The sequence below is a fragment of the Ostrea edulis genome, chromosome 5 (assembly GCF_947568905.1).
Source record: "Ostrea edulis chromosome 5, xbOstEdul1.1, whole genome shotgun sequence".
Classification (NCBI taxonomy): Eukaryota; Metazoa; Mollusca; class Bivalvia; order Ostreida; family Ostreidae; genus Ostrea; species Ostrea edulis.
The window spans coordinates 43,984,618-44,008,105 of record NC_079168.1 but is presented as its reverse complement, the minus strand read 5'-3'; the positions used below and the strand labels follow the sequence as shown (position 1 = coordinate 44,008,105).

The following is a 23,488-nucleotide window of genomic DNA, read 5'->3' as shown; positions in this document are numbered from 1 at the left end:
CATTGGAAACATTTTTGATATTCTCCGAAAGATTGTTAAATAATTGTACTATGGATGGAAGAAAACTGTCCATATATCTGAGGAATCTTAAAGGAGTTATTGGCATTTTATGAGTGATGATTGGAAATATAGGGTTCTAAAAGATCTTCAAGATATTGAGTCGAGTATTCATTTATTATTTTAAATAATAATACTAGTTTGTGAATGTTTCGTCAAGTGCTAAGAAGATCCCATCCTAGTTCTTCATATAGACATGGAGGAGGAGAATTATATGTTAAGCCTGTAATTTTCCTAACAGCTTCTACTTGAATGTTTTCTAGTAGTTTGGCATCTCTTTCGGTGCAGTTGTCCCAAATAACAACAGCATATTATAACGGGGTACGGATAAAAGAAAACATACATTGATTAATGTTTTGTGAATTACATTCGAAGTAAATTTGACATTAATTAGTGTTTTACGAATTACATTCGAAGTAAATTTGACATTAATTAGTGTTTTACGAATTACATTCGAAGTAAATTCGACATTGATTAGTGTTTTTCGAATTACATTCCAATTTAATTTGACATTAATTATTGTTTTACGAATTACATTCGATGTAAATTCAATCTGGAATATGCCTTTTCAAGAATGGTTTGGATATGTTTACTCTGCATCTGAATGAAGTTTAACACCTCCTGATATGTTATTGACAGAAGATTTCTACAAGATCTGTGTGATTCCATGCCATAAGAGTTGTAGCATTTGTGTGATATGATTAATCTAAGGAATAAGGATGTTTAATTATAGAATATATATATAAGCATGGTGTACTAGTAATTTGCAAATACCCCATGTTTCTATTGGTTTTTATATCTCATAATACAAGTAGTTTAAAAAGTTGTTTCTAACATCTGTCAGAGCAATAATATTATGTCTTCTAAATTGTATTTCTCAACGAAAGCACATACCTTTCAATTTGACATCAAGTGACAACCAAATTATACGGTAATTAACATGTGTTATTTGTTAAACGATATTCACAAAACAAATAGTATTGATCTGAGGTTGCTTTTTTTCTTGTTCAAACAAAATGCATTGTAAAACGGCTAAAACCTTTATGGTAACTATTAAAGTATTTTTCTGGGTTTAAACCAAAACGGCATAAAAAAAATCCCTTGCGTCAAGTGCTTAGTGTCACAACATTTAATAAGATGTCGTTGGTAGATAATGAGAAAGTCATGCTTCATGAAGTAATTTTCATATTAACAAGCTAGATTATATTATCTGCAAGACAGTTGATGTTATACATGATGCTTAATAAATTACATTAAATGTACATCGCAAATGCGTATTGTGGAAAGCTTCGTGCATAATTATGTTCTTTGATGATCTGCTTTATCAATTAAAAAAAATGAAATTTTTATATAGTGTCCAGAATGCAAATCTCATATAAACGACAACTATACTAAATTGAGTTGACGCTAGACATAGATATTCTCTTTGCTAATTTTGTTCCACGAAGGTTGTGTATCGCTTTAAAGAATTGAGGAGATTGAAGTTGCGTACAAATCGATGTTAGAGCATACTTTCTTTAAAACATTTGTCCATTCTTCTGACAAACAAAAGAATGACAAGTATGCAAATATATGACGTGATATAAATTGCACTAATCAGTTTCAAAAACAGAAAGACATTTCTTGATTATTCAGCCAGATCAGATGAAATAACCATACCAGTAGGAGATAACCATGTGGATAATTGCTGAAGTCATAACATATACATACAAATTCAGTTTCATTTTAGCATAATGACAAACATCACCAACTTAAAATAGACACGTGTCAGCAGTAGAAATCTTATCACGTGATATCTTGGTATATTTCACGTTTACGTTCCTACAATCCTTCGTAATTTCTCTAATATCCTAAATTTATGACCCTTATATTCCCAGATCTACATTTGATTTACTTGTTTATGTGTACATATACAATGCAGATTGACATATACATATTCATAGGTGTCAGAGAGGAGAGTCGCCTGTCAGTACTGTTATTTATTATGTGCATGCTAAAGTCTCCAGACGTATAATAAGACAATTTGTACAAACCTGACTCGTGATATGTTAGTTTAAGTAATTTATTTCACAATCAATTAAGAAAATAATAGCGCATTTTGATTGGTTCTTTATCTTGGATATATGTGAAATTAACAACGAATGACCACGATTTTTCAAAATATCACTTTTGAATTCTACCATATTATTATAATTATATTATGAACACCAAAATAAGGCTGAAATATCGCTAACTCTGTGTAAAACATCATTGAATCAATCAGTTAAGTTTTACCGGTAAAACTAGGTTTTCTACAAGGTCCGTCAGTCGGTCTGTACTACTTTATATGCAGCTTTGAGGAATTGATACGAAACTTGCTGTATAGATTCCCACATTTACTAGAGATATAGCCCTATGAGTAAAGTTCTTATCCAAATATTCCTCGTATATATCATTTGATATATTGGTATATATCTGACGATGTAGCGTCCAATTGAACAACATTTCTACAAATATCGGTCATGGCAGTGTAGTTGATAGGGAGGTGACAGTCACGGCAGTGTAGTTGATAGGGAGGTGACGGTCACGGCAGTGTAGTTGATAGGGAGGTGACAGTCACGGCAGTGTAGTTGATAGGGAGGTGACAGTCACGGCAGTGTAGTTGATAGGGAGGTGACGGTCACGGCAGTGTAGTTGATAGGGAGGTGACAGTCACGGCAGTGTAGTTGATAGGGAGGTGACGGTCACGGCAGTGTAGTTGATAGGGAGGTGACGGTCACGGCAGTGTAGTTGATAGGGAGGTGACAGTCACGGCAGTGTAGTTGATAGGGAGGTGACGGTCACGGCAGTGTAGTTGATAGGGAGGTGACGGTCACGGCAGTGTAGTTGATAGGGAGGTGACGGTCACGGCAGTGTAGTTGATAGGGAGGTGACGGTCACGGCAGTGTAGTTGATAGGGAGGTGACGGTCACGGCAGTGTAGCTGATAGGGAGGTGACGGTCACGGCAGTGTAGTTGATAGGGAGATGACGGTCACGGCAGTGTAGTTGATAGGGAGATGACGGTCACGGCAGTGTAGCTGATAGGGAGGTGGTGGTAGTGAACTTGATGGGTAGATGGTGGTAATGTAGTTGATAGGAAGGTGTCGGTAGTGTAGTTGATAGGTAGGTGGCGGTAGTGTCGTTGATAGGGAGGTGGTGGCAGTGTAGTTGATAGGCGTAATGTGGTTGATAGGGAGGTGGCGGTAGTGTACTTGATAGGGAGGTGGCGGTAGTGTACTTGATAGGGAGGTAACGGCAGTGTAGTTGATAGGCGTAGTGTATGTGATAGGGGCAATGTAGTTGATAGGGAGGTGGCGGTAGTGTAGTTGATAGGAGCAATGTAGTTGATGTGGAGGTAGTGTAGTTGATAGATAGGTGCCGGTAGTGTATTTGATAGGGAGGTAACGGCAGTGTAGTTGATAGGCGTAATGTAGGTGATAGGGGCAGTATAGTTGATAGGGATGTGGCGGTAGTGTACTTGATAGGGAAGTAGCGGTAGTGTTGTTGATAGGGAGGTAGCGACAGTGTAGTTGATAGGCGTAGTGTAGTTGATAGGAGCAATGTAGTTGATGTGGAGGTAGTGTAGTTGATAGATAGGTGGCGGTAGTGTACTTGATAGGGAGGTAACGGCAGTGTAGTTGATAGGCGTAGTGTAGGTGATAGGGGCAGTGTAGTTGATAGGGATGTGGCGGTAGTGTAGTTGATAGATAGGTGACAGTAGTGTAGTTGATAGGGAGGTGGCGGTAGTGTCGTTGATAGGGAGGTGGCGGTAGTGTAGTAGATAGGTGTAGTGTCGTTGATAGGGAGGTGACGGTAGTGTAGTTGATAGGGAGATGATGGTAATGTAGTTGATAAGGAGGTGGTGTTAGTGTAGTTGATAGGGAGGTGGCGTTGATAGGGAAATGGCGGTAGTGTAGTTGATAAGGAGGTGGCGGTAGTGTAGTTGATATGGAGGTTGCAGTAGTGTAGTTGATAGGGAGGTGGTGGTAATGTAGTTGATAAGGAGGTGGTGTTAGTGTAGTTGATAGGGAGGTGGTGGTTGTGTATTTGATAGGGAGGTAGCGGTAGTGTACTTAATAGGGAGGTGGTGGTAATGTAGTTGATAAGGAGGTGGTGTTAGTGTACTTAATAGGGAGGTGGCGGTTGTGTAGTTGATAGGGAGGTAGCGGTAGTGTCGTTGATAGGGAGGTAGCGGTAGTGTAGTAGATAGGGAGGTGGCGGTAGTGTAGTTGATAGGAAGATGGTGGTAATGTAGTTGATAAGGAGGTTGTGTTAGTGTAGCTGAGAGGGAGGTGGCGGTTGTGTCGTTGGTAGGGAAATGGTGGTAGTGTAGTTGATAAGGAGGTGGCGGTAGTGTAGTTGATAGGGAGGTGGCAGTAGTGTAGTTGATAGGGAGGTGGTGGCAGTGTAGTGATAGCGCGTAGTGTAGTTGATAGAGGCAGTGTAGTTGATAGGGAGGTGGTGTTAGTGTAGTTGATAGGGAGATGGCGGTAGTGTAGTTGATAAGTAGTTAGCGGTAGTGTAGTTGATAGGGATGTGGCGGTAATGTAGTTGATAGGGAAGTCACGGCAGTGTCCAAATCAACGAACGCAAAAAAAAAAGCTGTGAATTTTCCGGTCGTATGGGTCTTTAATGAATATTTGAAAGTATGTTTGGACACAAGTATAGGGGAAAAAATATGTTAGAATATTTTTTATATCTAATTTATTTACTATAAGGGGTGGATCTGTAGCTCTCTGATCTGTCCCAATATTTTCTCAGAGATCTATAGTTCTGCTGCTAATTGCACTCTATATCGAAGTCTCGATGATTCAGACGTTTATGCATACTCGCCATGCAAGAAAGGGTCCAAACACATCTTTTTCCGGACGAAAAATGTTCTAAATACTGAATATTTTTCTTAAGTGGAACTCTCTTGAGTTCGATTTTAGGTAGTGTCTATTACCTTTTTGAACTACACAATCAACGTCAGAATTCATATCAGCCTCGCTCTGAGTTAAGAAAACAAATGTATGGATGATGGAGACAACATGTCGCGTGGAATATTCCCAGAAGGAAGTAGCCTAGATATATTTAGTGCAAGGTCTAATATGTTCATACAGATGGATTCCGGAAAAACAGATCCCCGAAATAAATTTGCACATTCAAGAGAAGCCTGGTCATATGCTTTATCATTAACCGTCGCCTGTAAATCCCGTGGGGATCCGGGTTAGAATAGGTCCTCAGTACCCCTTGTTTGTCATTAGAGGCGACGAAATGGGGCGGTCCTATGGATGAGACCGCAAAAACCGAGGACCCCTGTCACAGCAGGTGTGGCACGATAAAGATCCCTTCCTGCTCAATGGCTATAAGCGTCGAACATAGGCCTAAATTTTGCAACCCTTCACCGGCAGTGGTGACGTCTCCATACGAGTGAAATATTCTCGAGAGGTACGCTAAACAATAATCGATCAATCAACATTAATCCTCGCATCTGTAACGCTTAATGATGTTTCAACATTATTAAGGGGGCTCATTGCACAAAGCGCCTCATATGTTATGTACAACAAACACAAGCGAGGCTCTGCAATTTACCAGAAATGTTTTTTTTTGTTTGTTTGTTTTTTTTAATTACATTTTTGAGGCAAAATTGTGAAGATAAAAAGTTCATTGATCGAATTTTTACCTATATCGATTTTATTCACGCGATAAAAGATCGTAAAATTATAATTATGTAAGAAATACTAAGCATATGTTAACAATATCATCAAATCTAGCATTTCATCACCCTAAGAATAGATACATTTTAATGCTTTACGTAAAATGATGTCAAAACTAGCACAAAACAACTGGGTTGAAGAATTGTTCATTGCCGGTGGTTTCCCTAATAGCTAACACTAGCAAAACAAATTACATATGTCATAAAATTTGACGTGGAAGATACAGCAAAATATTTATCCATTTCTTTCGGAGTAACTAATGATATGGTGTAGCTTTGTATCCATTTCAACAAATTGCTTTCTCTTAGTCTTAGAAAATGATGATATTGTGATTTTAAAGTAATTTGAAATTTAAATTGCGTTTCCTCGTGTCATCTGAAGAGAGCACGCTTTCATTTACAGGTAAACTTATCGTGCAACACTGTGCAAAGAGCGGCCAAGTACAGACTGAAAGAGTGCCGACCAAGTACTAACTGTTGTATAACAACCAAGTACTGACTGTAAAATACCGACCAATTACTGACTGTAGAGTACCGACCAACTACTGACTGTAGAGTACCGACCAACTACTGACTGTAGAGTACCAAACAAGTACTGACTGTATAGTACCAACCAAGTACTGACTGTAGAGTACCGACCAAGTACTGTAGAGTACCGACCAAGTACTGACTGTAGAGTACCAACTAAGTACTGATTGTAGAGTACCGACCAAGTACTAACTGTAGAGTACCGACCAAATACTGTAGAGTACTGACCAAGTACTAACTGTAGAGTACCAACCAAGTACAGATGTTAGAGTACCTACCGAGTACTGACTGTAGAGTATCAACCAAGTACTGACTGTAGAGTACCGACCAAGTACTAACTGTAGAGTACCGACCAAGTATTGACTAGAGTACCGACCAAGTACTGACTGTAGAGTACCGACCAAGTACATGTACTGTAGAGTACCGACCAAGTATTGACTGTAGAGTATCGACCATGTATTGACTGTAGAGTACCGACCAAGTACTGACTGTAGAGTACCGACCAAGTACTGACTATAGAGTACCGACCAAGTACTGACTGTAGAGTACCGACCTAGTACTGACTGTAGAGTATTAACCAAGTACTAACTGTAGAGTGCCGACCAAATGGAGACTGTAAGAGTACTGGCCAAGTATAAGTTGCTGAATTTCAAGAGAAATGCGACTATCCAAATTTTGTTTTCAACAAAAATTGTTCTGTTTCGTTTATCATAAGTAATTAAACTTTGCTCTTTTCGTGATGAACTTTGTAAAAGCGCCTTGTAACAAAATGACAAGTAATTAACGAGATTCAAACCTAAGCAAGGAATGACAATACATCATGCACTTATTTCATTTGTTGCTTTGCGTACTAGAATAACACTGTCAAAAAGTAAGCGTCATAAAATCAAATTCAGGGGTGTTATAATATTTTATTAGTACAATTTCTGTAAATAGAAGTTTGGCACTATTACAATCCGTCATCTGCTCAGTATTCAAACACCCACAATTGAAACCAATTCAAAACATAAAAAATTCTAATTTGGCACATATTTCACATTTCAAGTATATCTATATTTTCTACCAAGCCGAGTCGGGGGGTCTGACCATTGGTCTCCCTACCTTCATAATTATGCGCGCCTGACATAGCCTCAAACATTAAATGTTGTTTGAAAAGAAAAAAACCCCACAAAAACGAATGTTTTGTAATGAAGATCGCAAATTAGGATAAAAATTCTTCATAGAAATCCTTAGATTTTATGTCATCATTGATTTTTGTTTTGAGCAAATTAGAACCACATCCTAGTGTACAGAATCATTATCGTTAACACACTGATTAAGTATTTCAGCGATGGCATTTTGTATATAAATATACATTCAAGATTGCTTCATGTTAAACATTCCGATCGCCTATTTTTCTGATCGGTAACTATACATTGAGATTCATTCAGAAACACATGAGTAATCAAGCTGATCACGATCATTTAATGTCAAGCTTAAAATTACATCTTTTCATAAACTAAGTACAATTTCTCTGTCATAGTAACTAAGTAAACTGGCATATTTTTAAGGCGTGCGTGCATGCCTTGTTAAACTAACCCTAAGACAATTAAAGGGGTTGTCATCATGTTTCACATCACCTGGTATACCAAGGAATTATAGATCCGCCACTGCAACATTTGTTTTATGACGTCACCACATAGGCCCAGACCATGACGTTGCATTTATCGTTTTGCCCCAGCTATGATCCATATTACATTTTGTTATGCAGTAAGGTTAATATGGCATACCAGTCCGCATTGTGCAGGGGACCACCACACTAGGATGAAATTGTGAAAGTCTACTTCAGTTCATAATCTCGGTTCAACGAGATGTGACTCGGCGAGATAAAAAAAAAAAAAAAAAGGACGGTCATTAGGATTATACGATTTTTTTTATGTTAAAAGGTCATCGGATGTATGTGTTTAGTCCAATTTTTCCTGTCCTAATCTTTTGAGCTCGCTACACTAGCAGCGCTTGCTTTGAAGGTATTCCAATGATACTATTCATCATTTTACAGGACTTCAGCTCTTATTATATAAATGACAATCAATAATCAATTAAATTCTGCCAAAACAGAATGATCAAAATATTCATACTGAAATTGTACACCAAAAAGGTACAAAATATTCACATTCACATATACCATTTGTAAATGAAAACAGTTACTATCAACTACATAGAACAGTGTAGAGTGTCTGGAATCTCTAACCAATCACATAAACTCAGTGTATGTCACTTAGAATGTTATAGCAGCTGACAAGGCACTTACTAACATACACACGATTCAACTTGACTATGAAAGCACTTGAGGTTGATCACCTGTATATATCCTCTATGAATTATGCAGGAAACAAGATTAATCTTCATTCTAATCATCGGTGTTTAGAAGACGAGGGAATGAATTCCTTCCAAGCTAAGAGAGGTATATTTCTTGATGTTTTCTGTTGTTTTAGAAACGACTCTTCTTCGTTTTTTCTTAGCTCTTGTTTCTGTTGCTGAAGCTGCATCTCTTCCCTTATCCTCTGTTGTTCCAGAATGAATCGGTGTCTGCGTTGCTGTTCTAGGATCTGCTTTTCTGTAAGTAAATCAGTTCCTGCTCTGATTCTTGGTGGAGTTGGTTTGTGTGTAGTTGTTGGAGATGCCGTTGATGTTGCCTTTGGTGATGTTATGGATGGCGGCTTCGTTGTAACTGAATAAGCAACCATATACTTAAAATCATGTACATAAGGTATAGGTTTATTCCACCAAGGGGAGTTACTCTGGAAAGCTGCCTCAGGCAATCGCCGAGATCCCAGTTGCCCTTGCTGCCAAAAGGGAATAGATTGAGATTGTATACTAGAACTTTGTTTCTGTAGGTTTTGATTTAATATTTGCACCCTATCTGTTAGGTTTGAATTTGTAGATGATTTGTTTCGATTTGATTTGTGCTCCCCATTTGGGCCATGTGATCTTCTAATCAACTTACTTGAAACGGTTTTCTCCGTCTTGGTTGGTTCCTGTGCTGTTTTCTGCGCTGGGATCGCAAGAGCTTGTGCATTTGGGATTTCTTTTGTGTAAGGACTTTGAATATTGTTTTGGTGTCTCTGTGGAGGCGACCACCACGCTCTGTTAACAAAATTAGATTGTCTTTGTAGTAATTGTAATTCTCTTTGCTTTTTTAGTTCAATTTCTCGTCGCATTTCTTCAATTTGTCGCAGACGCTGTTGGATGTACCACCGCTGTGTTTCAGCTGGTGATAATCTCATGTTATGCCTGCCGTTTCTTGTCATCGTGTGTGCTTGATGTCTATCCTTCAAGTGATCACATTTCCATGGTTTAAAAGAGTGTAATTCGCTCAGCGGGGTTGGATTTTGAAGCCATCTGATTGTTTTGTCAACAGACACAATGTAGACGTCGTCCATTTTAAGCAGTGTGTTGATGAATCTGTCCATGGCGTTCAATCTATCTGCAATGTAAAACCAGGACGAGTGCATGTTGATTCCAAAAGGAATTCTTGATGTTGTATAGTAACTGTTGAAATTATCCATGAGAAATTGGTAAGCGGAAGGTTCGTTCGGTGGTGGATTATTACATCCATCAACGTAAACACAATCATACAAATGTTTGTAGTCCAACAAAGACACGACCGGTACTTCCCAGAATCCTAAATGGCGCCTTTTAGGACAGGGTTTGACTTTACAGTCGTAGGGCCAGCCAAAATCAAGTGTGAAAGGTGTTGGTGCTTTATCGGTCAACTTTCGTTTACTGTAAGTAAGAGTAGCATCATACAAGTACCCCAACTCTTTGAGTTTTTCAGGTTGCATATCTCCAACGGGTTCCAGAAACGGGCTTCTCCATCCAACGATCTCCTCTTCTGGTACACCGCCCAACTTGGCCAGGTTTCTCTTTTGTTTCTTTGCTTCTTCCAGAAAATTTGATGTTGACATATGTCTGTGTGTCACACTGTGAGAAGCAATCTCCATGCCCCTTCTGTAGAAATCATTTACATTTCGATAGATGGTGTCTTGATGTGAAATGAATAGGGTCATCGATATGGGACATTCATTTGGATTCAGTCGCGTTTCGTTGAAAAGCTTTCTGTAAAATTTCGAGGCTGCATCAGTTAAGGCGTCATCAAAAGTGAAAAACACAATTTGTGGTGTGTCCTTTAATGGAATAGGGAGGTTAAGTTCATCTCGACAACAGAAGCAGTCTGGAGCTTTACAGGTTTGGTCGTTTTGACATTCCACGCATGGATTTAACAGCTCTACAACAGTGTAAATTCCACACAGTACAGCAAGTTTAAGAACAATTTTCATTATCGAAATATTTTGTTCAGTGAAAGTTCAAAATGTGCATTAGTTAGTTCACGGTTAAACAATAGTCATTGGCTCGATATATCTCCCGGCTTCATTCCTTTATTCACAAAGGCCAACAAAGAAAAGAAAAGACCTAAGCTATATATCTATATATATATGTGTGTGTTTATATATATACATATAAAATCTTAGGTCCACACTAGCCCGACCGATCTCTTTGGACGTTGGATAGGAACAGACACTTGAATATATTCACCTGTCACCTGTAGTCCGATTATGAAGAAGGCAGGACTCTTGTCAGGTGAAGCGCTTCGTATGTATGGTAATATTCTATGCCTAGCGGCGCGGTGTTCCCTGTCACAACGTAAAATGAGGACAGCAGTAACTCGCGTCACCTTTTATAACATTTACTGAAAGATCCATGAATAAATTGCTTTTTGTAATTGCTTGAATGAAATTAATGGAGACTCAAATGCTCTTCTACGGTAGCAAAGAAGATAATTAATTGTTCAGTAATGAATACAAGGATTTGTTAAATTGCTATACTTATGATTCGGAAATGAATAATTCAACTTCTATTTCTATTCCGTTTATGATCAAAACAAAGCTGTTTAGTGTTATATTTTGACACAATGAGATTGAGTAGAATGTCGTAAAGTTGTGTTCTTCCAGTCGCAAACATTCAATCTAATCAATGTACATATTGTATTATTTGTAATGATGCAACAGAGGAATCTAAATAGTGTCAATCACGGAATGTGTAGGAAATTATTCCTGACTATTTCAAATGCTTTGAGGATATTTCTATTTTTGAGATTAATTTTCAAGTTTGCATATAAAATGGAAAAAAGATGAAATATCATATGGACATCAATACAATTTTTTTCTTGCCACAATACATGTTTTTATAAATTTTAAGATTAGAAGACGTGTTTGGTATTTTCAATGGCCATTTGAGGGTTGATAAAACTTCAGGGTTGATAAAACTTCGCGTGCACTTGCGTTCCTCCGTCCTGGTAGTGCTTGTTTCTGTGGGTAGCGTAAATGTCGTGTCAGATAAAAGTGCCACTTTTTTAATTGTGTCGTTTGTCAACGACAGAGACACATTTTAACTAGTAAAACACGAAACAAGAGTATTAATTTTATCATTTTAATCGAAACTTTAGTTATTCAGAACTTTTGTTTTTCCTTTAAATTCGCTTATTTTTTCAGTTTTGGGTTGATGGGTTAATTTTGTTTTTTTAACGTCTCCGAGAGAACGACCACCGGTTCCAGTGTCAGCAATGAGACCCATGCTGTAGCTCCATACAATGTAATCAGGGTTCTTCATCGTGTCAACGCCTACTATAACACGCCATTTGGTTTTTAAAGTACAGTACGGAATACTCAAATTCACATTTTTAAAAAAGCCATGAAAATCTTAAACGAAAGTTGAACGAGATCACTGAAAACCAACGCCATGGATTCTAGATGGCTGGCGATAGCTGGTTAAATAGGAGTGATCTGAGAACTCTATATTGTTAGTTCAAAATTCTTTGAAATGTTTGTTTAAATGTTGTTAGTTTAAATTTCTATGAAATGTTAGTTTGTTTAAATGTTGTTAGTTTAAAATTCTAATGAAACGATAGTTTGTTTAAATGTTGTTAGTTTAAAATTCTATGAAATGATAGTTTGTTTAAATGTTGTTAGTTTAGAATTCTATGAAATCGAAAACTTAAATCTAACATTAAAAACAAAGAACGGAAAATAGAAAATCCTTGTTTTATTTAAGGAACTTCGGAAAGTCTTTGTTTCTTTCTTTCTCGATTCTTTCAAGCAACCTCGGAGAATCACTTACCTGTAAAACCAGGACGGATGTAGGTTTCATGTATACCGTTTCCTGTTTTACACATGCCCAAACAAATAAGGCAATCAAATGACATCTACATACTATAAAATATAGTGGAATTTTCATTCGTCAATTATCAACTAACACCCACTCAGGAAGCTGACAAAAAGCTGGGCCGAGACAGGAAAATGACAAGTTTGGATAATAAACCAAAAGGTGTAACGGTCTCACCGGACTAGTCTGTCAGCAAATGTCATTTTTATACGTTCACGTCCGATTGCTTAGAGTGCATTTTGTTAATTTATTCAAATTGTCAACCTCTTTATTATTGTAACATTACATAAACAGACGGTGGACCTGATACACAGAGACAGGTTAGACACTAGATGTGATGTACATAGAGTAATGTCTGACAATATGAACCTTACACACAGAAAGTCAGGTTAGACAATGAATCCTTCACACAGAAAGTCAGGAGAGACAGTGAACCTTGCACACAGAGAGTCAGGTTAGACAGTGAACCTTACACACAGGAAGTCAGGTTAGACAGTGAACCTTACACACAGAAAGTCAGGTTAGATAGTGAACCTTACACACAGGAAGTCAGGTTAGACAATGAATCCTTCACACAGAAAGTCAGGAGAGACAGTGAACCTTGCACACAGAGAGTCAGGTTAGACAGTGAACCTTATACACAGAAAGTCAGGTTAGACAGTGAACCTTACACACAGAAAGTCAGGTTAGACAATGAATCCTTCACACAGAAAGTCAGGAGAGACAGTGAACCTTGCACACAGAGAGTCAGGTTAGACAGTGAACCTTATACACAGAAAGTCAGGTTAGACAGTGAACCTTACACACAGAGAGTCAGGTTAGATAGTGAACCTTATACACAGAAAGTCAGCTTAGACAGTGAACGTTTCACACAGAGAGTCAGGTTAGATAGTGAACCTTATACACAGAAAGTCAGGTTAGACAGTGAACCTTACACACAGAAAGTCAGGTTAGACAGTGAACGTTTCACACAGAGAGTCAGGTTAGATAGTGAACCTTACATAATGGAAGTCAGGTTAGACAGTGAACCTTACACACAGAAAGTCAGGTTAGACAGTGAACCTTACACACAGAAAGTCAAGTGAGACAGTGAACCTGATATCATATAGTTTGATCTGACGGTGGACCTAATACATAATTTAGGAAGATCTGACTGTAGAGATAATACAAATAGACGTTGATACAAATAGAGTTGGGTAAAGCAGGGGACGTGATACACATAGTGTAGTGTGACAGAGTGGACATGATACACATAGTGTAGTGTGAGAGAGTGGACATGATACACAGGATGTAGTGTGAGAGTGGACATGATACACATAGTGTAGTGTGACAGAGTGGACGTGATACACAGGATGTATTGTGACAGAGTGGACATGATACACATAGTGTAGTGTGACAGAGTGGACATGATACACATAGTGTAGTGTGACAGAGTGGACATGATACACATAGTGTAGTGTGACAGAGTGGACGTGATACACATAGTGTAGTGTGAGAGAGTGGACATGATACACAGGATGTAGTGTGCGAGAGTGGACATGATACACATACTGTAGTGTGAGAGAGTGGACATGATACACATAGTGTAGTGTGAGAGAGTGGACGTGATACACATAGTGTAGTGTGCGAGAGTGGACATGATACACAGGATGTAGTGTGCGAGAGTGGACGTGATACACAGGATGTAGTGTGAGAGAGTGGACATGATACACATAGTGTAGTGTGACAGAGTGGACATGATACACATAGTGTAGTGTGAGAGAGTGGACATGATACACATACTGTAGTGTGAGAGAGTGGACATGATACATATAGTGTAGTGTGAGAGAGTGGACGTGATACACATAGTGTAGTGTGACAGAGTGGACATGATACTCATAGTGTAGTGTGACAGAGTGGACATGATACACATAGTGTAGTGTGACAGAGTGGACATGATGCACATAGTGTAGTGTGAGAGAGTGGACATGATACATATAGTGTAGTGTGAGAGAGTGGACATGATACACATAGTGTAGAGTGAGAGAGTGGACATGATACACATAGTGTAGAGTGAGAGAGTGGACATGATACACATATTATAGTGTGACACAGTGGACATGATACACATAGTGTAGTGTGACAGAGTGGACATGATACATATAGTGTAGTGTGAGAGAGTGGACATGATACACAGAATGTAGTGTGAGAGAGTGGACATGATACACATAGTGTAGTGTGGACATGATACACATAGTGTAGTGTGAGAGAGTGGACGTGATACACAGAGTGTAGTGTGAGAGAGTGGACGTGATACACAGGATGTAGTGTGAGAGAGTGGACGTGATACACATAGTGTAGTGTGAGAGAGTGGACATGATACACATAGTGTAGTGTGAGAGAGTGGACATGATACATATAGTGTAGTGTGAGAGAGTGGACGTGATACATATAGTGTAGTGTGAGAGAGTGGACATGATACATATAGTGTAGTGTGACAGAGTCGACATAATACACATACATTGTAGTGTAGTGTGAGAGAGTGGACATGATACACAGGATGTAGTGTGAGAGAGTGGACATGATACACATAGTGTAGTGTGACAGAGTGGACATGATACACATAGTGTAGTGTGAGAGAGTGGACGTGATACACATAGTGTAGTGTGAGAGAGTGGACGTGATACACAGGATGTAGTGTGAGAGAGTGGACATGATACACAGGATGTAGTGTGACACAGTGGACATGATACACATAGTGTAGTGTGACAGAGTGGACATGATACACATAGTGTAGTGTGAGAGAGTGGATGTGATACACAGGATGTAGTGTGAGAGAGTGGACATGATACACATAGTGTAGTGTGACAGAGTGGACATGATACACATAGTGTAGTGTGAGAGAGTGGACGTGATACACATAGTGTAGTGTGAGAGAGTGGACGTGATACACAGGATGTAGTGTGAGAGAGTGGACATGATACACATAGTGTAGTGTGACAGAGTGGACATGATACACATAGTGTAGTGTGAGAGAGTGGACGTGATACACAGGATGTAGTGTGAGAGAGTGGACATGATACACATATTATAGTGTGACAGAGTGGACATGATACACATAGTGTAGTGTGAGAGAGTGGACATGATACACATAGTGTAGTGTGAGAGAGTGGACGTGATACACATAGTGTAGTGTGACAGAGTGGACATGATACACATAGTGTAGTATGACAGAGTGGACATGATACACATAGTGTAGTGTGAGAGAATGGACGTGATACACAGGATGTAGTGTGAGAGAGTGGACATGATACACATAGTGTAGTGTGACAGAGTGGACATGATACACATAGTGTAGTGTGAGAGAGTGGACGTGATACACAGGATGTAGTGTGAGAGAGTGGACATGATACACATAGTGTAGTGTGAGAGAGTGGACATGATACATATAGTGTAGTGTGACAGAGTCGACATAATACACATACATTGTAGTGTAGTGTGAGAGAGTGGACATGATACACAGGATGTAGTGTGAGAGAGTGGACATGACACACATAGTGTAGTGTGACAGAGTGGACATGATACACATAGTGTAGTGTGAGAGAGTGGACGTGATACACAGGATGTAGTGTGAGAGAGTGGACATGATACACATAGTGTAGTGTGACAGAGTGGACATGATACACATAGTGTAGTGTGAGAGAGTGGACGTGATACACATAGTGTAGTGTGAGAGAGTGGACGTGATACACAGGATGTAGTGTGAGAGAGTGGACATGATACACATAGTGTAGTGTGACAGAGTGGACGTGATACACATAGTGTAGTGTGACAGAGTGGACATGATACACATAGTGTAGTGTGAGAGAGTGGACGTGATACACAGGATGTAGTGTGAGAGAGTGGACATGATACACATATTATAGTGTGACAGAGTGGACATGATACACATAGTGTAGTGTGAGAGAGTGGACATGATACACATAGTGTAGTGTGAGAGAGTGGACGTGATACACATAGTGTAGTGTGACAGAGTGGACATGATACACATAGTGTAGTGTGACAGAGTGGACATGATACACATAGTGTAGTGTGAGAGAATGGACGTGATACACAGGATATAGTGTGAGAGAGTGGACATGATACACATAGTGTAGTGTGACAGAGTGGACATGATACACATAGTGTAGTGTGAGAGAGTGGACGTGATACACAGGATGTAGTGTGAGAGAGTGGACATGATACACATAGTGTAGTGTGACAGAGTCGACATAATACACATACATTGTAGTGTAGTGTGAGAGAGTGGACATGATACACAGGATGTAGTGTGAGAGAGTGGACATGACACACATAGTGTAGTGTGACAGAGTGGACATGATACACATAGTGTAGTGTGAGAGAGTGGACATGATACACAGGATGTAGTGTGAGAGAGTGGACATGATACACATAGTGTAGTGTGACAGAGTGGACATGATACACATAGTGTAGTGTGAGAGAGTGGACGTGATACACATAGTGTAGTGTGAGAGAGTGGACGTGATACACAGGATGTAGTGTGAGAGAGTGGACATGATACACATAGTGTAGTGTGACAGAGTGGACGTGATACACATAGTGTAGTGTGACAGAGTGGACATGATACACATAGTGTAGTGTGAGAGAGTGGACGTGATACACAGGATGTAGTGTGAGAGAGTGGACATGATACACATATTATAGTGTGACAGAGTGGACATGATACACATAGTGTAGTGTGAGAGAGTGGACATGATACACATAGTGTAGTGTGAGAGAGTGGACGTGATACACATAGTGTAGTGTGACAAAGTGGACATGATACACATAGTGTAGTGTGACAGAGTGGACATGATACACATAGTGTAGTGTGAGAGAATGGACGTGATACACAGGATGTAGTGTGAGAGAGTGGACATGATACACATAGTGTAGTGTGACAGAGTGGACATGATACACATAGTGTAGTGTGAGAGAGTGGACATGATACATGTAGTGTAGTGTGAGAGAGTGGACATGATACACATAGTGTAGTGTGAGAGAGTGGACATGATACACATAGTGTAGTGTGAGAGAGTGGACATGATACACATAGTGTAGTGTGACAGAGTGGACATGATACACATAGTGTAGTGTGACAGAGTGGACATGATACACATAGTGTAGTGTGACAGAGTGGACATGATACACATAGTGTAGTGTTAGAGAATGGACGTGATTTACAGGATGTAGTGTGAGAGAGTGGACATGATACACATATTATAGAGTGAGAGAGTGGACATGATACAGATATTATAGAGTGAGAGAGTGGACATGATACAGATATTATAGAGTGAGAGAGTGGACGTGATACACATAGTATAGTGTGAGAGAGTGGACATGATACACATAGTGTAGTGTGAGAGAGTGGACATGATACACATATCATAGAGTGAGAGAGTGGACATGATACACATAGTGTAGTGTGAGAGAGTGGACATGATACACATAGTGTAATGTGAGAGAGTGGACATGATACACATAGTGTAGTGTGAGAGAGTGGACATGATACACATAGTGTAGTTTGAGAGAGTGGACATGATATACATAGTGTAGTGTGACAGAGTGGACATGATACACATAGTGTAGTGTGACAGAGTGGACATGACACTCATAGTGTAGTGTGAGAGAGTGGACATGATGCACATAGTGTAGTGTGACAGTGGACATGATACACATAGTGTAGTGTGAGAGAGTGGACATGATACACATAGTGTAGTGTGACAGAGTGGACATGATACACATAGTGTAGTGTGAGAGAGTGGACATGATACACATACTGTAGTGTGAGAGAGTGGACATGATACATATAGTGTAGTGTGAGAGAGTGGACGTGATACACATAGTGTAGTGTGACAGTGGACATGATACACATAGTGTAGTGTGACAGAGTGGACATGATACTCATAGTGTAGTGTGAGAGAGTGGACATGATATATATAGTGTAGTGTGAGAGAGTGGACATGATACACATAGTGTAGTGTGACAGAGTGGACATGATGCACATAGTGTAGTGTGAGAGAGTGGACATGATACATATAGTGTAGTGTGAGAGAGTGGACTTGATACATATAGTGTAGTGTGAGAGAGTGGACATGATACACATAGTGTAGAGTGAGAGAGTGGACATGATACACATAGTGTAGAGTGAGAGAGTGGACATGATACACATATTATAGTGTGACACAGTGGACATGATACACATAGTGTAGTGTGACAGAGTGGACATGATACATATAGTGTAGTGTGAGAGAGTGGACATGATACACAGAATGTAGTGTGAGAGAGTGGACATGATACACATAGTGTAGTGTGAGAGAGTGGACATGATACACATAGTGTAGTGTGAGAGAGTGGACGTGATACACAGAGTGTAGTGTGAGAGAGTGGACGTGATACACAGGATGTAGTGTGAGAGAGTGGACGTGATACACATAGTGTAGTGTGAGAGAGTGGACATGATACACATAGTGTAGTGTGAGAGAGTGGACATGATACATATAGTGTAGTGTGAGAGAGTGGACGTGATACACAGAGTGTAGTGTGAGAGAGTGGACGTGATACACAGGATGTAGTGTGAGAGAGTGGACATGACACACATAGTGTAGTGTGACAGAGTGGACATGATACACATAGTGTAGTGTGAGAGAGTGGACATGATACACATGATGTAGTGTGAGAGAGTGGACATGATACACATAGTGTAGTGTGACAGAGTGGACATGATACACATAGTGTAGTGTGAGAGAGTGGACGTGATACACATAGTGTAGTGTGAGAGAGTGGACGTGATACACAGGATGTAGTGTGAGAGAGTGGACATGATACACATAGTGTAGTGTGACAGAGTGGACGTGATACACATAGTGTAGTGTGACAGAGTGGACATGATACACATAGTGTAGTGTGAGAGAGTGGACGTGATACACAGGATGTAGTGTGAGAGAGTGGACATGATACACATATTATAGTGTGACAGAGTGGACATGATACACATAGTGTAGTGTGAGAGAGTGGACATGATACACATAGTGTAGTGTGAGAGAGTGGACGTGATACACATAGTGTAGTGTGACAAAGTGGACATGATACACATAGTGTAGTGTGACAGAGTGGACATGATACACATAGTGTAGTGTGAGAGAATGGACGTGATACACAGGATGTAGTGTGAGAGAGTGGACATGATACACATAGTGTAGTGTGACAGAGTGGACATGATACACATAGTGTAGTGTGAGAGAGTGGACATGATACATGTAGTGTAGTGTGAGAGAGTGGACATGATACACATAGTGTAGTGTGAGAGAGTGGACATGATACACATAGTGTAGTGTGAGAGAGTGGACATGATACACATAGTGTAGTGTGACAGAGTGGACATGATACACATAGTGTAGTGTGACAGAGTGGACATGATACACATAGTGTAGTGTGACAGAGTGGACATGATACACATAGTGTAGTGTGAGAGAATGGACGTGATTTACAGGATGTAGTGTGAGAGAGTGGACATGATACACATATTATAGAGTGAGAGAGTGGACATGATACAGATATTATAGAGTGAGAGAGTGGACATGATACAGATATTATAGAGTGAGAGAGTGGACGTGATACACATAGTATAGTGTGAGAGAGTGGACATGATACACATAGTGTAGTGTGAGAGAGTGGACATGATACACATATCATAGAGTGAGAGAGTGGACATGATACACATAGTGTAGTGTGAGAGAGTGGACATGATACACATAGTGTAATGTGAGAGAGTGGACATGATACACATAGTGTAGTGTGAGAGAGTGGACATGATACACATAGTGTAGTTTGAGAGAGTGGACATGATATACATAGTGTAGTGTGACAGAGTGGACATGATACACATAGTGTAGTGTGACAGAGTGGACATGACACTCATAGTGTAGTGTGAGAGAGTGGACATGATGCACATAGTGTAGTGTGACAGTGGACATGATACACATAGTGTAGTGTGAGAGAGTGGACATGATACACATAGTGTAGTGTGACAGAGTGGACATGATACACATAGTGTAGTGTGAGAGAGTGGACATGATACACATACTGTAGTGTGAGAGAGTGGACATGATACATATAGTGTAGTGTGAGAGAGTGGACGTGATACACATAGTGTAGTGTGACAGTGGACATGATACACATAGTGTAGTGTGACAGAGTGGACATGATACTCATAGTGTAGTGTGAGAGAGTGGACATGATATATATAGTGTAGTGTGAGAGAGTGGACATGATACACATAGTGTAGTGTGACAGAGTGGACATGATGCACATAGTGTAGTGTGAGAGAGTGGACATGATACATATAGTGTAGTGTGAGAGAGTGGACTTGATACATATAGTGTAGTGTGAGAGAGTGGACATGATACACATAGTGTAGAGTGAGAGAGTGGACATGATACACATAGTGTAGAGTGAGAGAGTGGACATGATACACATATTATAGTGTGACACAGTGGACATGATACACATAGTGTAGTGTGACAGAGTGGACATGATACATATAGTGTAGTGTGAGAGAGTGGACATGATACACAGAATGTAGTGTGAGAGAGTGGACATGATACACATAGTGTAGTGTGGACATGATACACATAGTGTAGTGTGAGAGAGTGGACGTGATACACAGAGTGTAGTGTGAGAGAGTGGACGTGATACACAGGATGTAGTGTGAGAGAGTGGACGTGATACACATAGTGTAGTGTGAGAGAGTGGACATGATACACATAGTGTAGTGTGAGAGAGTGGACATGATACATATAGTGTAGTGTGAGAGAGTGGACGTGATACACAGAGTGTAGTGTGAGAGAGTGGACGTGATACACAGGATGTAGTGTGAGAGAGTGGACATGATACATATAGTGTAGTGTGAGAGAGTGGACATGATACATATAGTGTAGTGTGAGAGAGTGGACATGATACATATAGTGTAGTGTGAGAGAGTGGACGTGATACACAGAGTGTAGTGTGAGAGAGTGGACGTGATACACAGGATGTAGTGTGAGAGAGTGGACATGATACATATAGTGTAGTGTGACAGAGTCGACATAATACACATACATTGTAGTGTAGTGTGAGAGAGTGGACATGATACACAGGATGTAGTGTGAGAGAGTGGACATGATACACATAGTGTAGTGTGAGAGAGTGGACATGATACATATAGTGTAGTGTGACAGAGTCGACATAATACACATACATTGTAGTGTAGTGTGAGAGAGTGGACATGATACACAGGATGTAGTGTGAGAGAGTGGACATGACACACATAGTGTAGTGTGACAGAGTGGACATGATACACATAGTGTAGTGTGAGAGAGTGGACATGATACACAGGATGTAGTGTGAGAGAGTGGACATGATACACATAGTGTAGTGTGACAGAGTGGACATGATACACATAGTGTAGTGTGAGAGAGTGGACGTGATACACATAGTGTAGTGTGAGAGAGTGGACGTGATACACAGGATGTAGTGTGAGAGAGTGGACATGATACACATAGTGTAGTGTGACAGAGTGGACGTGATACACATAGTGTAGTGTGACAGAGTGGACATGATACACATAGTGTAGTGTGAGAGAGTGGACGTGATACACAGGATGTAGTGTGAGAGAGTGGACATGATACACATATTATAGTGTGACAGAGTGGACATGATACACATAGTGTAGTGTGAGAGAGTGGACATGATACACATAGTGTAGTGTGAGAGAGTGGACGTGATACACATAGTGTTGTGTGACAAAGTGGACATGATACACATAGTGTAGTGTGACAGAGTGGACATGATACACATAGTGTAGTGTGAGAGAATGGACGTGATACACAGGATGTAGTGTGAGAGAGTGGACGTGATACACATAGTGTAGTGTGACAGAGTGGACATGATACACATAGTGTAGTGTGAGAGAGTGGACATGATACATGTAGTGTAGTGTGAGAGAGTGGACATGATACACATAGTGTAGTGTGAGAGAGTGGACATGATACACATAGTGTAGTGTGAGAGAGTGGACATGATACACATAGTGTAGTGTGACAGAGTGGACATGATACACATAGTGTAGTGTGACAGAGTGGACGTGATACACAGGATGTAGTGTGACAGAGTGGACATGATACACATAGTGTAGTGTGACAGAGTGGACATGATACACATAGTGTAGTGTGAGAGAATGGACGTGATTTACAGGATGTAGTGTGAGAGAGTGGACATGATACACATATTATAGAGTGAGAGAGTGGACATGATACAGATATTATAGAGTGAGAGAGTGGACATGATACAGATATTATAGAGTGAGAGAGTGGACGTGATACACATAGTATAGTGTGAGAGAGTGGACATGATACACATAGTGTAGTGTGAGAGAGTGGACATGATACACATATCATAGAGTGAGAGAGTGGACATGATACACATAGTGTAGTGTGAGAGAGTGGACATGATACACATAGTGTAATGTGAGAGAGTGGACATGATACACATAGTGTAGTGTGACAGAGTGGACATGATACACATAGTGTAGTTTGAGAGAGTGGACATGATATACATAGTGTAGTGTGACAGAGTGGACATGATACACATAGTGTAGTGTGACAGAGTGGACATGACACTCATAGTGTAGTGTGAGAGAGTGGACATGATGCACATAGTGTAGTGTGACAGTGGACATGATACACATAGTGTAGTGTGAGAGAGTGGACATGATACACATAGTGTAGTGTGACAGAGTGGACATGATACACATAGTGTAGTGTGAGAGAGTGGACATGATACACATAGTGTAGTGTGAGAGAGTGGACATGATACACATAGTGTAGTGTGACAGAGTGGATGTGATACACATAGTGTAGTGTGACAGAGTGGACGTGATACACAGGATGTAGTGTGAGAGAGTGGAC

At 40.0% G+C, this 23,488-nt stretch overlaps 2 protein-coding genes across 3 annotated transcripts; one reads left to right on the top strand and one right to left on the bottom strand.

Annotated features, from left to right (window-relative positions):
* Nucleotides 1–7,193: 7,193 nt before the first annotated feature.
* Nucleotides 7,194–10,992, bottom strand: LOC125650292 (chitin deacetylase 7-like). Of its 2 annotated transcripts, none has more exons than XM_048878465.2 (2): nt 9,289–10,992; nt 7,194–9,012 (listed from the first exon to the last, which is right to left on the bottom strand). In XM_048878465.2, the coding sequence occupies exons 1-2, from the start codon at nt 10,619–10,621 to the stop codon at nt 8,696–8,698; spliced, it is 1,650 nt and encodes a 549-aa protein (XP_048734422.1). In that variant the 5' UTR covers nt 10,622–10,992; the 3' UTR covers nt 7,194–8,695. The 2 variants fall into 2 exon arrangements, with proteins under 2 accessions (XP_048734422.1, XP_048734423.1); XM_048878466.2 differs by having other exon boundaries at nt 7,194–9,127; nt 9,289–10,991.
* Nucleotides 10,991–13,588, top strand: LOC130054957 (uncharacterized). The gene is made up of 2 exons (XM_056166088.1): nt 10,991–11,002; nt 12,884–13,588. Exons 1-2 carry the CDS (start codon nt 10,991–10,993, stop codon nt 13,586–13,588), a joined length of 717 nt encoding a protein of 238 aa, XP_056022063.1.
* Nucleotides 13,589–23,488: the final 9,900 nt, after the last annotated feature.

Excerpts from the sequence above, each read along its gene's own strand:
- LOC125650292 (XM_048878465.2), bottom strand. The coding sequence starts at position 10,621 with ATGAAAATTGTTCTTAAACTTGCTGTACTGTGTGGAATTTACACTGTT. Across the intron at positions 9,013-9,288 it reads GACGGAGAAAACCGTTTCAA|TTACAACGAAGCCGCCATCC; the intron begins GTAAGTTGATTA and ends TTGCTTATTCAG.